The sequence below is a fragment of the Artibeus jamaicensis genome, unplaced genomic scaffold (assembly GCF_021234435.1).
Source record: "Artibeus jamaicensis isolate MK-2021 breed Jamaican fruit bat unplaced genomic scaffold, CSHL_Jam_final scaffold_804, whole genome shotgun sequence".
Classification (NCBI taxonomy): Eukaryota; Metazoa; Chordata; class Mammalia; order Chiroptera; family Phyllostomidae; genus Artibeus; species Artibeus jamaicensis.
In genome coordinates this window covers 1,353,704-1,370,917 of record NW_026522055.1, presented here as the reverse complement: position 1 = coordinate 1,370,917, position 17,214 = coordinate 1,353,704, and the positions used below count along the sequence as shown (strand labels likewise).

The 17,214-nt window shown below is 48.8% G+C and overlaps 1 protein-coding gene across 1 annotated transcript; it reads left to right on the top strand.

Annotated features, from left to right (window-relative positions):
* Window positions 1-9,587: 9,587 nt before the first annotated feature.
* On the top strand, window positions 9,588-16,899 carry IZUMO2 (IZUMO family member 2). The gene is made up of 7 exons (XM_037147018.2): window positions 9,588-9,819; window positions 10,008-10,082; window positions 11,051-11,137; window positions 11,351-11,371; window positions 12,301-12,381; window positions 14,606-14,732; window positions 16,857-16,899. The coding sequence occupies exons 1-7, from the start codon at window positions 9,588-9,590 to the stop codon at window positions 16,897-16,899; spliced, it is 666 nt and encodes a 221-aa protein (XP_037002913.2).
* The last annotated feature ends 315 nt before the right edge of the window (window positions 16,900-17,214 follow it).

Here is a 17,214-nt window from a genome sequence, read left to right as displayed (position 1 = left end):
CAGACTGAAGGTCGTTCTACAAAATAAATAACCAGCCCTGGCTGATGTCGCTCAGTGGATCGAGCGCGGATCTGAAAATCAAAGGGTCATCCGTTTGATTCCCAGTCAGGGCACCTGCCTGGGTTGCAGGCCAGGTCCCCAGCAGGGGGCGTGCGAGAGGCAACCACACACTGGTGTTTCTCTCCCTCTCTTTCCCCTTCCCTTCACCTCTCTCTAAAAATAAATAAATATCGCCTTTAAAAAAAAAGGAGCCAGGGCTTCTCAATTTTGCCAATGTGGAAACAAGCTCAGGAACAATAGAGATGTGTTACTGCACAGTCCCAGAGGCGAGAAGCCCAAGGTCAAGGCAACAGCAGGGCCTCGTTCCCACTGAGCCCTGCAGGACAGAATCATCCTCGCCTCTTCCTAGTCTCTGAAGGTTGCTGACACCCTCTAATGCATCTGGACTTTCAATGACATCAGTCTCTACCTCTGCGATCCCATTGCATCATCCCATCCCCCTGCATGCCTGGGTCTTCTTGAGAGGACACTGGCCATGTCAGATCAGGGGCTGACTCTGCTCCAGTACAAGTGCGTGTTAATTAATTCCATCCGCGAGGACCCCGTTTCCAAGTCAGGTCACATTCTGAGGTTCTGGGGGTTAGGACTTTAACATTTTTTTTGGAGCACATAATTTAACCCCTAACCCAAAGCAGGGACGGGAACAGGAAGTGGTGGAGTGCACAGCTGCTCCCTCAGATCTGGTGGCCTCTGGAGGCGTCTCTCTGGAGGGGACATTCGCGGGACAGTCTGAAAGACAGGCGTTGACAATGCTCTCCTATGAGAAACCAACTTGAATTTCATGGCCTGGAATTTATGGCATTTCCCTGGACAATCCCGAGGTGTCTAATCTGTTTTTCTTTCCCCTGCTCGTTTCCTGGTTTGCAACCTGTGAGATGAAGAGGGAGTAGAGCCGTGAGGCGTGGTTCTCCTAAGAACCTGAGAAATTTTTCCGCCGTGTCGGATTCCCTCCGTCAGCCGCTCTGAGAAGCCCCAACAGCTGTGAGGCTGCAAAGCCCTCAGACCCGCTTCTAGTCGGAGCCTGGGGCCTCTGGTGGGTGCCAGGTGTCCGGCTCTCACAGCCATCACCCCTGCCTGCTTCATTGCCACAAACACGCACACGAAAGGAGGCTCCCGGGGTCACTGTCCTCACTTCTAACACCGTAGATTAGTCCTTTCATTTCTACCATAACACATCTGCGTGGCTCTGTGGCAGGGATTGTGTCTGTCACCTTGTATAGCGGGGGGTCTGCAAACTGCAGCCAGTGTGGGAGCATATCCAGCCTGTTGCCTGGTTGTTGTTGTTTAATGTTTTATTTATTTTTAGAGAGAGGGGAAGGGAGGGAGAAAGAGAGGGAGAGAGACACCAATATGTGGTTGCCTCTCGCACGCCCCCTACTGGAGACCTGGCCTGCAACCCAGGCACCCGGAAATGGAACCAGTGACCCCTTGGTTCGCAGGCCAGTGGCACTCAGTCCACCGAGCCACACCAGCCAGGGCCTGTTGTCTGTCTGTATAAATAAAGTTTTATTGAGATGCAGCCATGCTGTTTATTTCCTGTTGTCAAATCGCTCTGCATGCTACCAGGTTGCGGCAGAGGTGATATGACCCAGAAAGTTGAGAATATTTTCTGTCTGGCCCTTAACAAAGGTTGTCAGCCCCTGCTGGATGACATGACTGTGCAAATATAACACGATTTATTCATCCGACTGTGAATGGGTTTTTGTGCAGTTTCCAGTTTGGGGCGATTACAATAGGGCTGGTAAGGACATTGTAGTATGGGAGCTGTTCAAATTTTTCTCATCACATTATATGGGTGATTCTCAGCAGGAAGCAATTGTGCCATTCAGGGGGTACTCACGGTGTCTGGAGACCATCTGGGTTGTTGTTCTGGTCCGTGTGTTTGTGTCCCCACCCCCAAATTTAAATGTTGACAGCCTGATCCCCAAGGCGAAGGTATTAGGAGCTGGAACCTTTGTGTGGTGATTACGTTACTAAGGTGAAGCCCTCCTGATTGGGATTTGTGACCTTATGAAAGAGACCCTGCAGCCCTGGCTGGTGTGGCTCAGTGGATTGAGGGCTGGCCTGTGAACCAAAAAGTCACCTGTCCGATTCCCAGTCAGGACACATGTTTGGGTTGTGGGCCAAGTCCCTAGTGGGGGGGGGGAGGCAACCACACATTAACGTTTCTCTCCCTCTCTTTCTCCCTCCCTTCACCTCCCTAAAAATAAATAAATACGAATGAATGAGCTCAGAGGCTGCAACAGAGACCATGTTAGTCTGCAAAGCCAAAAATATTTACTGTCAGGCCCTTTCCAGAAAAAGTTTGCCACCCTCTGGCAAACTAATATTCAAACCTTACATTTTTCTGAATTCTTGCTAGATGCTATATGCATTGTTTTCGCTGCACACTTTTTAAAAATTTTATCTTCACCATGACCTTTGAGATCATGGGTATCTGTGTTATAGATGAGGAAATGGAGGTTCAGAGAGGCGACATCATTTTCCCAAGGTCACACAGCAAGGAAGGGAGGGGCAGAGCACGGAGTATCCTTCGTTTTGCACCTTGCATTTTCCGCTTTGTAACGCACCTTGGAGAAGGTTCTGTCTGTAACCACATACGTCAGTCACGCTCATTTATTGGACAGCCTCCTCCTGATGAACCTCTAGGTTGTTTCCCCCTCTGCTGGGATGAGCCCTCGGCGCTTGATTCTTGCAGCTCACACGGGAGCGGGAGCGTTATCTGAAGTCTCCATTCCTCCACTCGGTGTGGCTGGGTCAAAGGGCATGTGCCAGGTAATGACTTCGGTGTGGCCCTGATTTCACTGGAAAGGTGGGGAAGGAGGGAACAGGCTGGCACTCCAGGTGAGGGACCTGCAGGGACAAAGGTATGGAGGTGTGAGTTAGGCTGTGCTGAGTGCATGAGTCTACAGGGCAAATGTGACAAGCGATGGAGGCAAACAGGGAGAGTGTGGCCAGGTGTCTCGCACGCCGGGCTGGGCTCTGTCCTGGAGGCAGGAGGGAGCCCTGGCGGGGCTGAGAGCAAAGGACAGGTGGAGTTGGCTCTGGGGCCCTGGAGGCAATGGCCTGGAGAAGAGGCCAGGAGGACAAGGGTGAGGTCAGGGCTGGGGCAGAGGAGGGGACAAGGGCTGAGACCTCTTCTGCGATCAGAATTCCTAGGGGATCAAGTGGGACACCACCGTGCTTCCAGCTCACGTTTGTGGGACAATATCTGTGTGCCAAGGACTTAAATTCATCATCCTGTTTTGCCCTGATTACAAAAGTGTGGTAGATGTTACCAACACATCCTCACTCCAATGCAGAGCCTCAGGGAGGGGACTGTGCTCCAGGTCACACGGCTCCTAAGGAGCCAGGCAGGCCCTGGTGGTGCAGCTCAGTTGGTTAAAGTGCTGGCTTGATACGCCAAGGTTGTGGGTTCGATCCCCAGTCAGGGAACATGAAGACTCAACCAATGAATGCACAAACAAGTGGAACAACAAACCAATCTCTCTCTCTTTCAAATGAGTAAATGAAAAAGAAAGAAAAACTTTTTTAGGTATAATTCCCATCCAATAAAATTCACCGTTTTAAGGTGGACAGCTCAGAGGATTTTTTTTTAAAGATTTTATTTACTTATCTTTAGAGAGGAAGGGAAGGAGAGAAATATCAATGTATGGTTGCCTCTCGTGAGTCTCCTGCTGGGAACTGGCCTGCAACCCAGGCATGTGCCCTGACTGGGAATTGAACTGTGATCATGTGGTTCGCAGGCCCGCACTCAATCCACTGAGCTACACCAGCCAGGGGAGCTCAAAGGCTTTATGTGCACTCACAACACCATGTGAACAGCATCACTGTCCCATTGCAGAGCAGTTTTGCCCCCAGAAGAAACCTGTGCAGTCTCAGCAGTCACTCTCCAGCCCCCTCCCTCCCCCCACCCCTCAGCTCCCAGCAGCCACTACACCCCTTCCTGTCTCTGCATTTACCTATTCTGGACATTTCATTTAACAGAGGTATCCAACCTTTTGGCGTCTCTGGGCCACGCTGGAAGAAGAAAAGTTGTCTTGGGCCACACATTAATACATTGCAACATGTAATCACACAAAAAAACCTCATCCTGTTTTAAAGTAAATGTACAAGTGTGTGTTAGGCCACGTTCACAGCCATCCTGGGCTGCAGGCGGCCCCGCGGGCCACAGGTTGGACACACCCAGTGGAATCCTCCCATAGGTGACCTTTGGCATCTGCCTTCTTTCACTGATCACATCTTCAAGGCTTGACTGCGCTGTAGCTCGTGTTGGGGCTTCTTTCCCTTTAACGGCAGAGTAATCTTCCATCTCCTGAACAAACTCCGTGTTGTCTGTTCATTCATCACTTTTCCCACCTTTGGGCGTTTGTGAGCACTGCTGTTCTGAATGTTCCTACACTTGTTTTCCCGTGGGCGTGTGCTTTCGATTTTTTGAGAGTGGAGTTCCCAGGAGTGGGAACTGTGGGACACAGGCAACTCTATGTTTAAATGTTGGGGAAAGCCCCTGCTTTCCAGACCGGCCGTGACGTGTTACATTCCTAGTTTTGATGAAACCATCCTGGTGGGGCTGAGGTGGGGTATCTCCTTGTGGTTTATCTTTGTGTTTCCTTGTGGCTAATGGCACTGAGCAACTTTCCACGTGGTTATTGGCGCTTTGCACATCTTTGGGGAGACATCTATTAAGTTCTTCACCCACTTCTTAATTTATTAAAAATGTACTTGAATTTTTTAAATATTTTATTTATTTATTTTTAGAGAGAGGGGAAGGAGAAAGAGAGGGAGAGAAACATCAGTGTGTGGTTGCCTCTCGCACGCCCCCTGCTGGGGACCTGGCCCGCAACCCAGGCATGTGCCCTGACTGGGAATCAAACCAGTCCCTTGGTTCGCAGGCTGGCGCTCAATCTACTGAGCCACACCAGCCAGGGCTAATTTACTTATCTTTTAGTTGTTGAATTGAAAGCCGGGAAAAGGAGAGGCACGGATGTATGGAAACCTCCAGAGAGGGGGATAGAGACCCAGAGAGAGAAGGAAAGATGGGGTGGGGGGGAGCAGAGTGAGGGACTGAGTTTGAGGACCCGGGAAGGACACTGGGACAGAAGTAGGGCAGACAGCGCTCTGATGAGAGAGGAGGTGGAGGGACGGCTGTTTGTAGAGGCGACCTGTCCCCCGGGGGCAGCCTGGAGCTGAGGTCAGAGCCCAGGTGGTGGACTGCCCCTAGGACAAGTGACAGAGTCCAGAGGAAGCTGACGGGTGGGTGTGACAGCAGCGGGAGCCTCACCCTGCAGGTGTGAATCACTAAACTAGGGGAGAAGTGCCCCACAAGACAAGGGCCCTACTCTGCCTCGGGGAGACGCTCAGGCCCGGGCCAGGTGTGTGTGTGTGCGCCCGTGTGCACGCGTGTACTGCTTACTTAGCAACCGTACAATATCTGTTTTTAAAGGTTTTGTGCAGTGGAATGCAACGCACACCCCAAAATGGGCAAAACCTGTTAGGTGCACGCAACCAAAGTGTCCACTGGCGGATAAACGGATTAACACCACGTGATCCATTCATCCAATGGAATAACGTTACTCAGACTTAAGAAGGCAGGAGTTGCTGACTCCTGCTACCACAGGGAAGGACATAATGCTGCATGCGGGGAAGCAGACAGTCACAGAAACGCAAACGCTGCTCGACTTCACGGAGGGGAGGTACTCAACGCAGTTAGAGTCATAGAGACAGAAAGTAGAGTGTTGAATGCCAGGGGCTGAGGGGAGGGGGGAGGGGGAGTTGGTGTTTGATGGGACAGAGTCTCAGTTTTGCAAGAAGAAAAATGTTCTGGAGACAAACGCTGCTGATAGCTGCACAACAACGTGAATGTACGTAGTGCGCTGCACTGTACCGTACACTTCAAAACAGTTAAAATGGCCCTGGCTGGTGTGGCTCAGTGGATTGAGCACGGGACTGGGAACTAAAGGGTTGCCAGTTCTATTCCCAGTCAGGGCACATGCCTGGGTTGCAGGCCAGGTCCCCAATAGGGGGCGCATGAGAGGCAACCACACATTGATGTTTCTCTCCCTCTCTCTCCCTCCCTTCCCCTCTCTTTAAATAAATAAATAAAATATTTTTAAAATAAATAAAAATAAAAATACCCAGCACTTAGATGGCTCTTGCTATGTATTATTCTAAACTCTTTACACATCTTACACTACTTAATTGTTGGGACAACGCCGTAGTCACTGGTCTGTCCCATTTTATGGATGAAGCAACTGAGGCACAGAGAGGCTACCTAATTCACCTGAGGTCACTCAATAATGAAATGATAGAACTTTTTTTTTTAAAAAGATCTTATTTATTTATCTTTAGAGGGGAAGGAAAGGAGAGAGGGAGAGAAATATCAATGTATGGTTGCTTCTTATGCATCCCCTGCTAGGAATTGGCCTGCAACCCAGGCCCGTGCCCTGACTGGGAATCAAACCATGATCGTCTGGTTCGTAGGCCTGCGCTCAATCCACTGAGCTATACCAGCCAGGGCTAAATGATAGAACTTAATGGTTGATTCATTAATTTAAACTCAGGCGGTCTGACCCCATCAGTACCCTTCACCATCTGGTTCATACTAACAGCAAGGTTAGAATTATTTATTTCTTACTCACTTACTTCATTTTGCCCTTATCAATGACTCTCTTTTCCTTCCCCCATCTTGTTTATTTTACATTGTTTTGTTTGTAGGTGCTCTTACACATTGTGTATTTTTGTCTGGGATGTAGGAAATTTAAATTTACATCAAAGATATCAGGTTGTAGGTCTCACTCTGTTTCTTACTCTTACACTCAGATCTATTTTATTTTTTTTTAAGATTTTATTCATTTATCTTTAGAGGAGAAAGGAAGGAGAGAGGGAGAGAACTGGCCTGCAACCCAGGCATGTGCCCTGACTGGGAATCGAACCGTGGTTGCTTGGTTCCCAGGCCCGCGCTCAATCCACTGAGCTACACCAGCCAGGGCAGATCTATTTTAAAAGATAACTTTTTAATGCCCTGGCTGGTGTGGCTCAGTGGATTGAGTGTCGGACTGCAAACCAAAGGGTTCGCACATGCCTGGGTTGTGGGCCAGGCCCCCAGTAGGGGGCGCGCAAGAGGAGACCACACGTTGATGTTTCTCTTTCTCCTTCCCTTCCCCTCTCTAAAAATAAATAAAATATTTTTTAAATAAAATAAAAATAACTTTTTAGCTTTTCAATTATAGTAGACATACAATATCACATCAGTTCCAGGTACACGGCATAGTAATTAGATATTAACATGATTTACGAAGTGATTCCCCGATAAGTACTCACCTGACACTGTACGTAGTTATTACACTATTACTGACTGTATTCCCTGTGCTGCACTTTACGTCCCCGTGACTATTGTGTAACCGCCAATTTACACTTCTTAATCCCTTCCTCTTTTTCACCCATTCCCCCAACCCTCCTCCCACCTGGCAACCATCAGAATGTTCTGTGTATCTACGACTCCGTTTCTGTTTTATCTGCTTGTTTGTTTTGTGAGATTCCACAGCTAAGTGAGATCACATGGTATTTGTCTTTCTCTGTCTGACATATTTCACTGAGCATAATGCCCTCCAGGTGCATTCATGTCGTGGCAGATGACAAGACTGCATTCTTTCCTGTGGCTGAGTAAATTCCATTTCTTCCTTATCCATTCGTCGGATCCATTCTTGTATTGTGTACAGTTTAGCCTTTTGTTTCCAGGGCTGCAGAATGTCCGCTCTGTGCACCACGGGCACTTCCTCCCCCTCAGTGTCACTTGGCAGGCTGCCTTGGACACCACGGCCGCCATAAACAACACCGTGAAGGACATCCATCTTCCCGGGTAAGGGGTGACAACTTCTTCAACCTCTCCATCAAAAAGAGGGGGATTGCCAGGCCATTAAATCTGCAGATACTTAATTTAACTAAGTTTTACCAAATTGCACTTTAACGCCGCTGCTCATCGGAGAAATAAAACCGGTTCAGTTTCCTGATTCTCCCTGCCTCACACCTGGACCTGAGGCTTTGGAGCTTAGAAGTTGAGGAATTTACAGTCTTTGTTTTCCCTCGCATTCTGAGAGCTCTTCCTTAGGCCACTGCATGAGCTATTATGAAGGGCTGATTCTGAGAAAGGTAAGCAGGAGAGCAGGAAGCTAAGGATGAAACTTTCTCAGGTGGGAGAGAGGGGAGAATTTCAGTCGGGTGTGCGCTCCCCCTTGTGGTCTAATCATCTCATTACACTCCCCCTCAACCATTCACGGCCTGCTGATTTATTTACATCTAAATTCAAATGATATTTATTGGACACCACCTATGTGCTAGACCAGCGACGTCCAGTTGAAATGCACATGTAATTTTAAACTTTCTGCTAGCCACGTTAAAAGTGTTGAAAAATCTTGGCCGGGTAGCTCAGTTAGTTAGAGCATCATTCTGGTATGCCAAGGTTCAGGTTTTTATCCCTGTTCAGGGCGCATGTAAGAATCACCCAAAAAGCCCTGGCTAGTGTAGCTCAGTGCATTGAGCACGGGCCTGTGAAGCGAAGGATTGCCTGTTTGATTCCCAGTCAGGGCACATGCCTGGGTTGCAGGCCAATTCCCAGCAGGAGACACATGAGAGGCAACCACACATTGATGTTTCTCTCCCACTCTTTCTCCTTCCCTTCCCCTCTCTAAAAACAAATAAATAAATAAAAATTTTAAAAAAGAATCAACCAGTGAATACATCAATATGTGGAACAACAAACCACTGTTTCTCCCTCAAATCAATGTTTCTCTCATTTTTCTAAAAATAAATAAAACCTTTTTTTAAAATAAGAATTATACATTGTGATGAGTGAAAATGACGAGTTAGAGCTGATGGCAAACTACAGCCCTCAAGCTAAGAATAGCTTTTATGCTTCTAAAGGTTGGAAAAAAGCCCAAAGAATATTTTGGGACGTATTAAAATTATTTGATATTCAAATGTCAGTATCATTTCCGTGTTGTGTGTGGCTGCTTTCCCGCTGCTACCTTGGAGGAGTTGATACAGGAAGCAAAAAAGAGTTAGGAGGTATTTTGGAAAATCAGAGTGCGGTTCAATAGATTAAAGCAATTTGAAATATCATGAGTGTAAATTTGACTCTTCTAGGTAGTAGTCTAAATACTTCATGTGAGTGGAATCATACAGATTCGTCTTTCCTTGACTGGCTTAATTCAGTCAGCATAATGGCCTCAAGGTCCATCCATTTAGTAGCATATGTCAGAATTTCCTCCCTTTTGAAGACTGAATGATGTCCCATTGCAATAGATATACCACGTTTCTCTCCAGTGCCCAAGACATAGTGGCATTTATTGTAAACTCTAGGAGCAGACTGTTTGCCTCCTAATGCATTGCAGTGGCTAGAACAGGCCTGGCACAGAGTAGGTGCTCAGCAAGGACCCGCCTGCCCTCTACTCCCAGACCTCCCTGACCACGCCCGATCTTCGGGGGCGGGGCCGGCTGGGTCCTCTCTGTGACGTCACAAAGGCCCTGCCATGCCTCTGGTTTTGGCCCTGGCGCTGCTCGTTGGCCTGAGCGCCCGCGGAGGCTGGGGCTGCCTGCAGTGTGACACCTCAGTGCGTTTGGCCCTGAGGCAGCTGCGCTTGGCCATCATCCCCAGCCACTTCCACTGGAGGCAGCAAGGGGCCCGCGCTCAGGCCCTGCTGCTGGGCATGGAGGGGTCTTTCTTTCAGAACTACGCGGTGAAGGCGTTTGTGGGGCAAGTGGGTGCGTGCTGGGGAGGGGTGGGTGCTTAGCACTGTGGAGAAAGGGACAGGGAGTCCAAGCCTGAGGAAGGTGGGTTGAGAGACACTTTGGAGACCACGCCCCCTAGAGGGGAGGGCGGGGCCTGTGCTAGATAAAGGAGTGGGAGGAGTCGAGAAACTCAATGGCATTTCGTCCCCTCTTGTCCCCAGAGACACATCACCTGAACCTGGTGGCATCCTTTACCAAGAATCAAGTAAAAAACTTAAAGGTTAAGTCTCTGAGAGGTAGGAACTAAGAGGGAAAACCTTTCCCCAGCACCCCCCTCCTTTTCCACCTGTTCATCATCCTTCCCCTTTATATAAACCTTAAAGCAAACACGCGCTCATAGCCTTTTCTGTGTGTCTGCTATGGTTCTAAGTGCTTTATTTACAAATCTACTAGAGTTTATCTAGGTGGGCACTGCCCTCTACCGAGGGGGAGACTGAGGTTCAGACACACCCAAAGTTTCACAGCTAGGAAGAAAGATGAGGGTTTGAATCTGGGACATCCTGCCAAAAAGGTCTGGCGACCTTTTGGGTCACAGGCCGGGATTCAATCCACGAAGACACAGCAAACAGGGCGAGTAGCCCCCTTTTTAAAGAAAGGTAGACAAAAGCAGGTGAAACGAATTTTAATATATATTATTTAACCCCATACTTAAAAATATGGGGTTGTCATTTCAACATGCTCTCCACATGAAAATGATTTATTGCGATGCTTTACAATGATTATTTTTCATATCATGGCTCTGCAATCCAGCATGTACTTTACACCAATTGCTTGTCTCAATTCAGACTAGCCTCTCTCCAGGTCTCAGTAGCCATACGTGGCTAGTGGCTGACATACTGGACAGTGCAGGTCCAGGTAATTAACATATAAAGCCACGAGGCTGGATGAAATCAAGAAGGAGTGAGTGTAGACAAAAAAAGAGGAGAACAAATCAGAGGAAAGGAAAGGGGAAGTGATTGAGCCCACCCTTCTACCACTTACCCAATGAGGAAACTGAGGCCAAGGGAAGGTGGTTTAACTTGGGGCCGCACAGTGAACCAGAAGCTAGGGGCAGTGCTTCCCAGGTCATAGATCAGCCCAGTGGACCCTGGGTAATACCTGATCTAGGTTACTCCTGATCAATGAAAAGGAGTTTCCTCATCCCCCGTCTTTGAAGCTGCCGACAGGTGCTGAGGGCCTCACAAGGATCTTTTTCTCTCCTCAGATGAGCCTCTGCTGCAAGAGCTGGTGAGTCTTAGGCAGAAGGTGACCCTGGAACTCAAAAGAGCTTTAAGTGCGTATGAATTAAAAGGTGCGGTGCCCCCCCACCGAGCCCCTCCTCATTACCACTCCAGCCCCTCCTCTCATTTTTCTCCCAAACTCACCTCCCCTTTTCTCTGCCCCTCCCCCATATTTCTTTCTCGTCTTTCCCAGACTTATTCCTCCCTCCCTCTCTGGGTCCCTTCCCATTAAATTCTTCAATTACTCTCCCGACTTAACTCACTTCAGCTCTTTTCTCTTGCAGCCTGCGACCACAAAATTTGCCGTGAGTCCTGGACTTACCATCTATCCCTCCCTTCTCTACCCTTCTACTCCTCTTTACCCTGTGTCCCACAAACAAGGCCCCCTATCACCCCTATTCCGCCTGGTGGGACCCCCCCTCCAAAGCTCTAGTACCTAGGGATATCTGATTTTTGAGGGCTTATGAAAATTGCAACCTGCAAAAAAAGTACTTTGGGGGGAATGTTAGGCAGGATAGGAGAGCCTATGTCTTAGTTCAAACAAAACAAAACGCCACATTTCAGTGGTTTAACAAAAGAAAGGTTTATTTCTCTCTCACACCCAAAATCTGTTGAGAGTTGAGCAATTCCTCCAACTGATGAGTGAGGAATCCAGGCTGCACCCGTATTGTAGCTTCTTAACAAGCTTCAGAAGGGAGAAAGAACACGGAATCCTGTGTGAAGTTTTATCGCCGAGCCTGAGAAGTGGCTTTGCATCCTTCTGCCCGCTTTGGGCGGACCTCAGTCACATGGTTGCAACCTACTGCAAAGGAGCCTGGGAAATGTAGTCTCCCTGAGTGGCAGACGGTGAAGGAGATGATGAGTGAGCATCCAGTCAGTCTGTGTCACCGGGGGCTGCGAATAGGAATAGAGACGTGGCAGCATTCTTTTGTAGATATTTAATTAAACAAGTGTTTGACTTTAATTAATTGTCTACAAACAATGTTGGGTTAACTGGACAGCTGCAACTTAATTCAACTCTTCAGTCAACTTGTGTATATTATTAATATATAATTATTATTTCTAACGTGAACCGGCAGTGAGTTTTGCTCAGCTTGCTCTGCTGCACGTGGGGCCTCCAAATTCGCCAGGGCTGAGGGACTCCGGATCCTCCTCCCCTCTCTGCCTCCCTGCCCAATGCCAGTCCTCTTATTAATAGCTGCCCTCATCCCACTTCTCCCCTTCCCTTGTCCAGACTCGCTAAAAGAAGAGGTCTTGGACTGTTTACACTGCCTGAACGTCAGCCCCAAATGCATAGAAAGGAAGCAGTGTTTTGGTGAGCTCTGGTGGGTCGGGGAGGACACGGGACGGGCGCACGAGGGATGAGGTCAGCCCCGTCCCAGCAGATGTGGGTCTCGAGGTCTCCCACGTGCAGCCTGAAGCCTGCCCTGCACACTTTCCTACCGTGTGACCCAGCAGGTGCTGCCACATTCCGAAACTCATTTTTCCCTGCTGCTAAATGGGAAGCCTCCTCTGTCACTTGGCAATGCCTTTAGTGCCAGAATGGCAGGCGCTGGAAAAAATGCTTCCTTTTTAGTCATACCTGGGGAGTTTGGGAAGGATGTGCTGAATTTGATCATCCATTCAGAATTTATATATATATATATCCTTAGAGCAGAGAAAGTGGTACAGTGAACCCCTGTATACACATCAAGATTGGATAGTCACGCTGCACCTTTTCATATGCTGTTCTGTCTCTCTCACGCTGCTCCTCTGACCCATCACTCCAACAAAGTCTCAGAGTTTACTTCCTCAGGAGACTCTGATCACATCTCTAAAGTAGCGCTTTCCATCAGATTATCTTGACAATGAACGTCCCTCCAATTTGATTCGCTTATTTTATTTATTTAGCCACCGTGTTTTTAATGAAATCAGGCATCATGAGATTTCACCCATTCATAGTGTCTGCCTCTAAAAATAAGGACATTTTCTACAGGACCACACTCAACAAACCTAACGACAATCCTTCAATATCCAATAATTGCAAGTCCCTTTTCCAACTTCCCTAATTGTCCCCAGAATTCCTTCCTCTGTTGACTCACTGAAACAGAATTCCAGTGAAAGGATTTCTCCTTGCATTCAATGGTTACATCTTTCTCTTTTTTATGATCTCCACCCTGCCATGACATTGAGCAATTGAAAAGAAAGAATTTGTCTGTTTGCTCCATTGGGGTGGTGTTTAACCACAAAAAAAACATTTGGAGCACCCTATAATGAATGCCCCAAATTGAGGATGAGCGGAATGGGTGACTAATGTCTCATTGAGCCCTCATTTTGATAGCGTGAAGGGTTAGACCAGGCTTTCTCAGCCTTTTTTACTACTGACGCTTGGGGCTGGGTAATTCTTTGTTCTAAGACTGTCCTGTGTATTGCGGCTCCCCTAGCCTCCACTCACTACACAGCAGTAGTACCCGCCCACATACACACACGCAAAAGGCATCACACTCATTTCCAGCCTCCAGACATTCCCAAATATTCTCTGGGGGACAAAAGGGTCCCCAGGTGAGAGCCACTCTTAGATGATAATTATACATAAACAAATATAGGGACTAATTCCAGATGGCGGTAGAGCTCCTAATGAAAACAAAACAGAGAGGAAAGTCCCTGGGGGTGGGGGTGGGCTGTGCTACTTTAGAGAGTGCAGGTGGGGAGGCCTCACCCTGAGATCTAAAAGGATTGAGGGACCAGGTGAGAGAGGAAACAGCAGGTGCCAAGATCAGACATAGTTGAGCGACAGGAAGGAAGCTGGCGTAGCCAATTGCCGAGTGAATACAGAGGAGGGCAGTAGGGTAGCTAGCCACGTGGGGACCACCAGATCGTGCGGGGCTGGTGCACCCCAGTGAGGACTTGGGCTTTTATTCTGAAAGAGAGAAGAGCCGTGGGAGGGGGCTCTGAGCCGCAGAGGGACAGGAGTGGACTTAGGTGTTAACTGGCGCCCCTGGCGGCCACGTGGGGAACTGTAGTGCGGAGAAGCCTGGAGGAGGAGGATGGGACTGGATCAGGTCAGGAGCCGAGGAGGTGGTTCAAATTCTGGATACATTTTGAAGGTCGAGCCAAGAGGCTTTGCGGACAGAATGAAAGAGTTGGAGCGAGGGGGCGAGTGGAAAGTGCAGAATGGGACTCCCAAGACCACCTTCAGAGCCAGCTAAGACGCAGGCGGACTTTACCATGAAATTGCCAGCATTTTGCATCCCCCTCTCGTGTTCTTGGGCAGCGGAACGAACCAAGTTCTCCTCCCACCCTCACCTCCACCCAATGAGATGCATTTTGGGCTATGACGTGCTGCTGAGGGTCGACAAGGGTGGGTTCATAGTGGTATCCCACGCACCTAGAATGGTGCCTGGGACGCAGGATTTGAGGAATGGATGACTGGAGCGCCGGGAAAAGGGAGAGGGCCACGTAGTGCACAGAGGGCCCGCGTTGCCCAGCGAGCAGTCGGGTGGGGTCAAGGCCAGGGAAGGGCGGTAACCGGCTCGCGCTGTCTCCGCCCACCCGCCCAGTGGACAAGCAGCCCCGCGTGAACCTGCAGTACGACGGAGAGAGTATCTATCCGCAGAACCAGGCCCTGTTTGGCATCATGGTTTCCTTGTTTCTGGCTGTCTTCACCTTTGGGGTCATCGTGGCTTCGTGAGTCATCCCTGCTGCCCCCCGAAGCCCCCAGAGATCACCTTTGAGCCCCTCGAAAATGGCACTGCCCTTGATAGGTCACTGTGTCGTTTGGGAGTCTTCTACCCAGTCACTTTACGTCTCTGTCTCCCTCTCTCTCTCTCTTTCTTCTCTGTCCCCTCTTCCCTCTCTTCTCTCTTGCTTGTCGTTCTGTCTGTCTCTCATCTTCTTCCCCCTGCCCACCCCCACATTTGTCTTTCCTCTGTTGCCTTTGTGGGTCTCTTCTTCCATTAAAAAAAAAAAACCCTAAACTAACAATTATATTTTGTGGATGTGCTGGTTTGAAGACATATATTCTGTCTTCAAAAAATTGATTTATTATATTATTCTTATTCTTATTATTCATTGTTACATTATTTCCTTCTACTTTGAAAAGTATTTAAAATGAAAACATTCCCATAGGCCCCAAGCATGGACCCCACAGTGCCAAGGGGAGAAGACGCCTTGTGCTTTCTTCCTATCTGCTTACTCTCTCCAGTCTCTCTCCGTCCCTTCCCTCAGTGTCTTCATATTCAATTTTAGACAATTCCAGTGCCTGCCTCTCGGGGGCGGTGGTGAGCATTGAGTCAGCACTTCACACAAGGAATGTCAGCTCTAGTGGGAGCTCGTTCTGGTGTGTCCCCTTCTTTCCCTCTCTGAAACGCTTCATCTTTCTGCCTCTTCTACTGGGCTTTTTCCTCCCTTCCGCTGTCCCCGGTCCCAAATCTGCCACTCTCCGCTCTCTCCCCACTGTCCCCAGGTTGAATCTGTGACTCTCAGGTTCTCTCTGCCTCTCTCTGAATGTCCCTCCCCGTCTCTGGGTCTCTGTCCCCAACTCCCACCCCACATGGCCCTCGCACTCTCTGTCAGCCCCTCTCTGCTGCTTTACGTCTGTCTCACTGTCGCCACCTCCTTTGTCTCCCATCTTCCCTCTCTTTCTCCAGCGCTTTTCGAACAGCTCTCTCCCCTCTCCCCGTGTTTGAACCTTTCGCCTGGTCTTCAACTGGTCTTCATCTCTGTCTTCCCCTCTGCCATCTCCGGGATTCCCTTTCTGTCTTGAATTCTGTTTCTCTCTCTCGCTCTCTCTCTCTCAGCTTCTTGCCCAAGTTCTGGCTCACCTCTGTTTCTCTTTTACAGAACTCTCTCCCCATTGTCTCCCTGTGTATTAATTTCTTCTTGCTGCTGTAACAAATGACCACAAATGGCTTAAGGCAGCACATTTATTCTTCTAGAATTCTGGAGGTCTGAAGTCCCAAATCAAAAGATTGGCAGTACTGGTTCCTTCTGGGGGTTCTGAGAATCCATTCCATACCTGCCTCTGCCTTTGGTGGCTGCTGGCATTCCCGGCATTCCTGGGCTCCTGGCTTCCGCCTAATCTCTGCCTCCCTCAGTCTTCACATGGTTCCTCTCTCTGCCTCTCTCTCTCTCTCTCTCTCTCTCTCTCTCTCAGGTCCACCCCGAATCCAGAATGATCATTTTTTAAAAATGGATTTTATTTATTTTTAGGGGGGGGGGAGGAGAGAGAAAGATCAATGTGTGGTTGCCTCTCGCACGCCCCCTACTGGGGACCTGGCCCATAACCCAGGCATGTGCCCTGACTGGGAATTGAACCGGTGGCCCTTTGGTTCACAGGTCTGTGCTCAATCCACTGAGCTACACCAGCCAGGGCTATTTGATCTTAAATACATCTGCAAAGACCCTATTTCCAAGTAAGGCCAATCTGCAGAGGTACTGGCGGTTAGGGCTTGGATATATCTTTTGGAAAACATAGTTCTACCTACTACACCTGCTTCTCTCTTTTCCTTATTTCTATTTCTTTTTGCCTTTCCCTTCTGCTTGAGTCTCTCTTGCTGTGACTGTGTCTCTCAGTGACTTCTTCCACTCTTCCCACATTTTACCCTTACTCTTGTCCCAACTTTTCACACCTCTCGCCTCATGAGCCAACACTGATTGGCTGAGAACCCTGGAAATCTGCCCAGAGACCCATGATGTCATTGACTAAGCCAAATAAGACTGATGATTGGAGGAAAGTTTGAGGGGGGTTGGTTGACCTGGAGGGGCCGGAACATCTCTTTTCTAACCTCCAGGCTTTTTCTCTCTGACCAGGGCTATCATTTACAGGCAAAACCGGAAACTCTTGCTGCAGTAGGGTGGTGGTTTCGGGGTTGTGAGGGGGAATTGAAAAGACATTTAATAAAGTCTGTGAGAAATTTTTCAATGTCTCCATCAGTTACTGGGGGACCCTCCCAGCAATGGTCCAGCTCTACACACCTGACTGCCAAGAGGGCTAAGCTGCCAGTGAGGGCTTGAAAGGGCAGCCATTACTATTTGTAGGGGAATGCATCCAAAATGAGATGACACCACAGTGCTACCGTAAGGGACAGTCAGGCAGAGGAGCAGTGGTGGTCAGTGTGGAGAGGACAGGTTTCCCTCCCTTGTCTCAGCCCTTAAATGTTCACCCTCT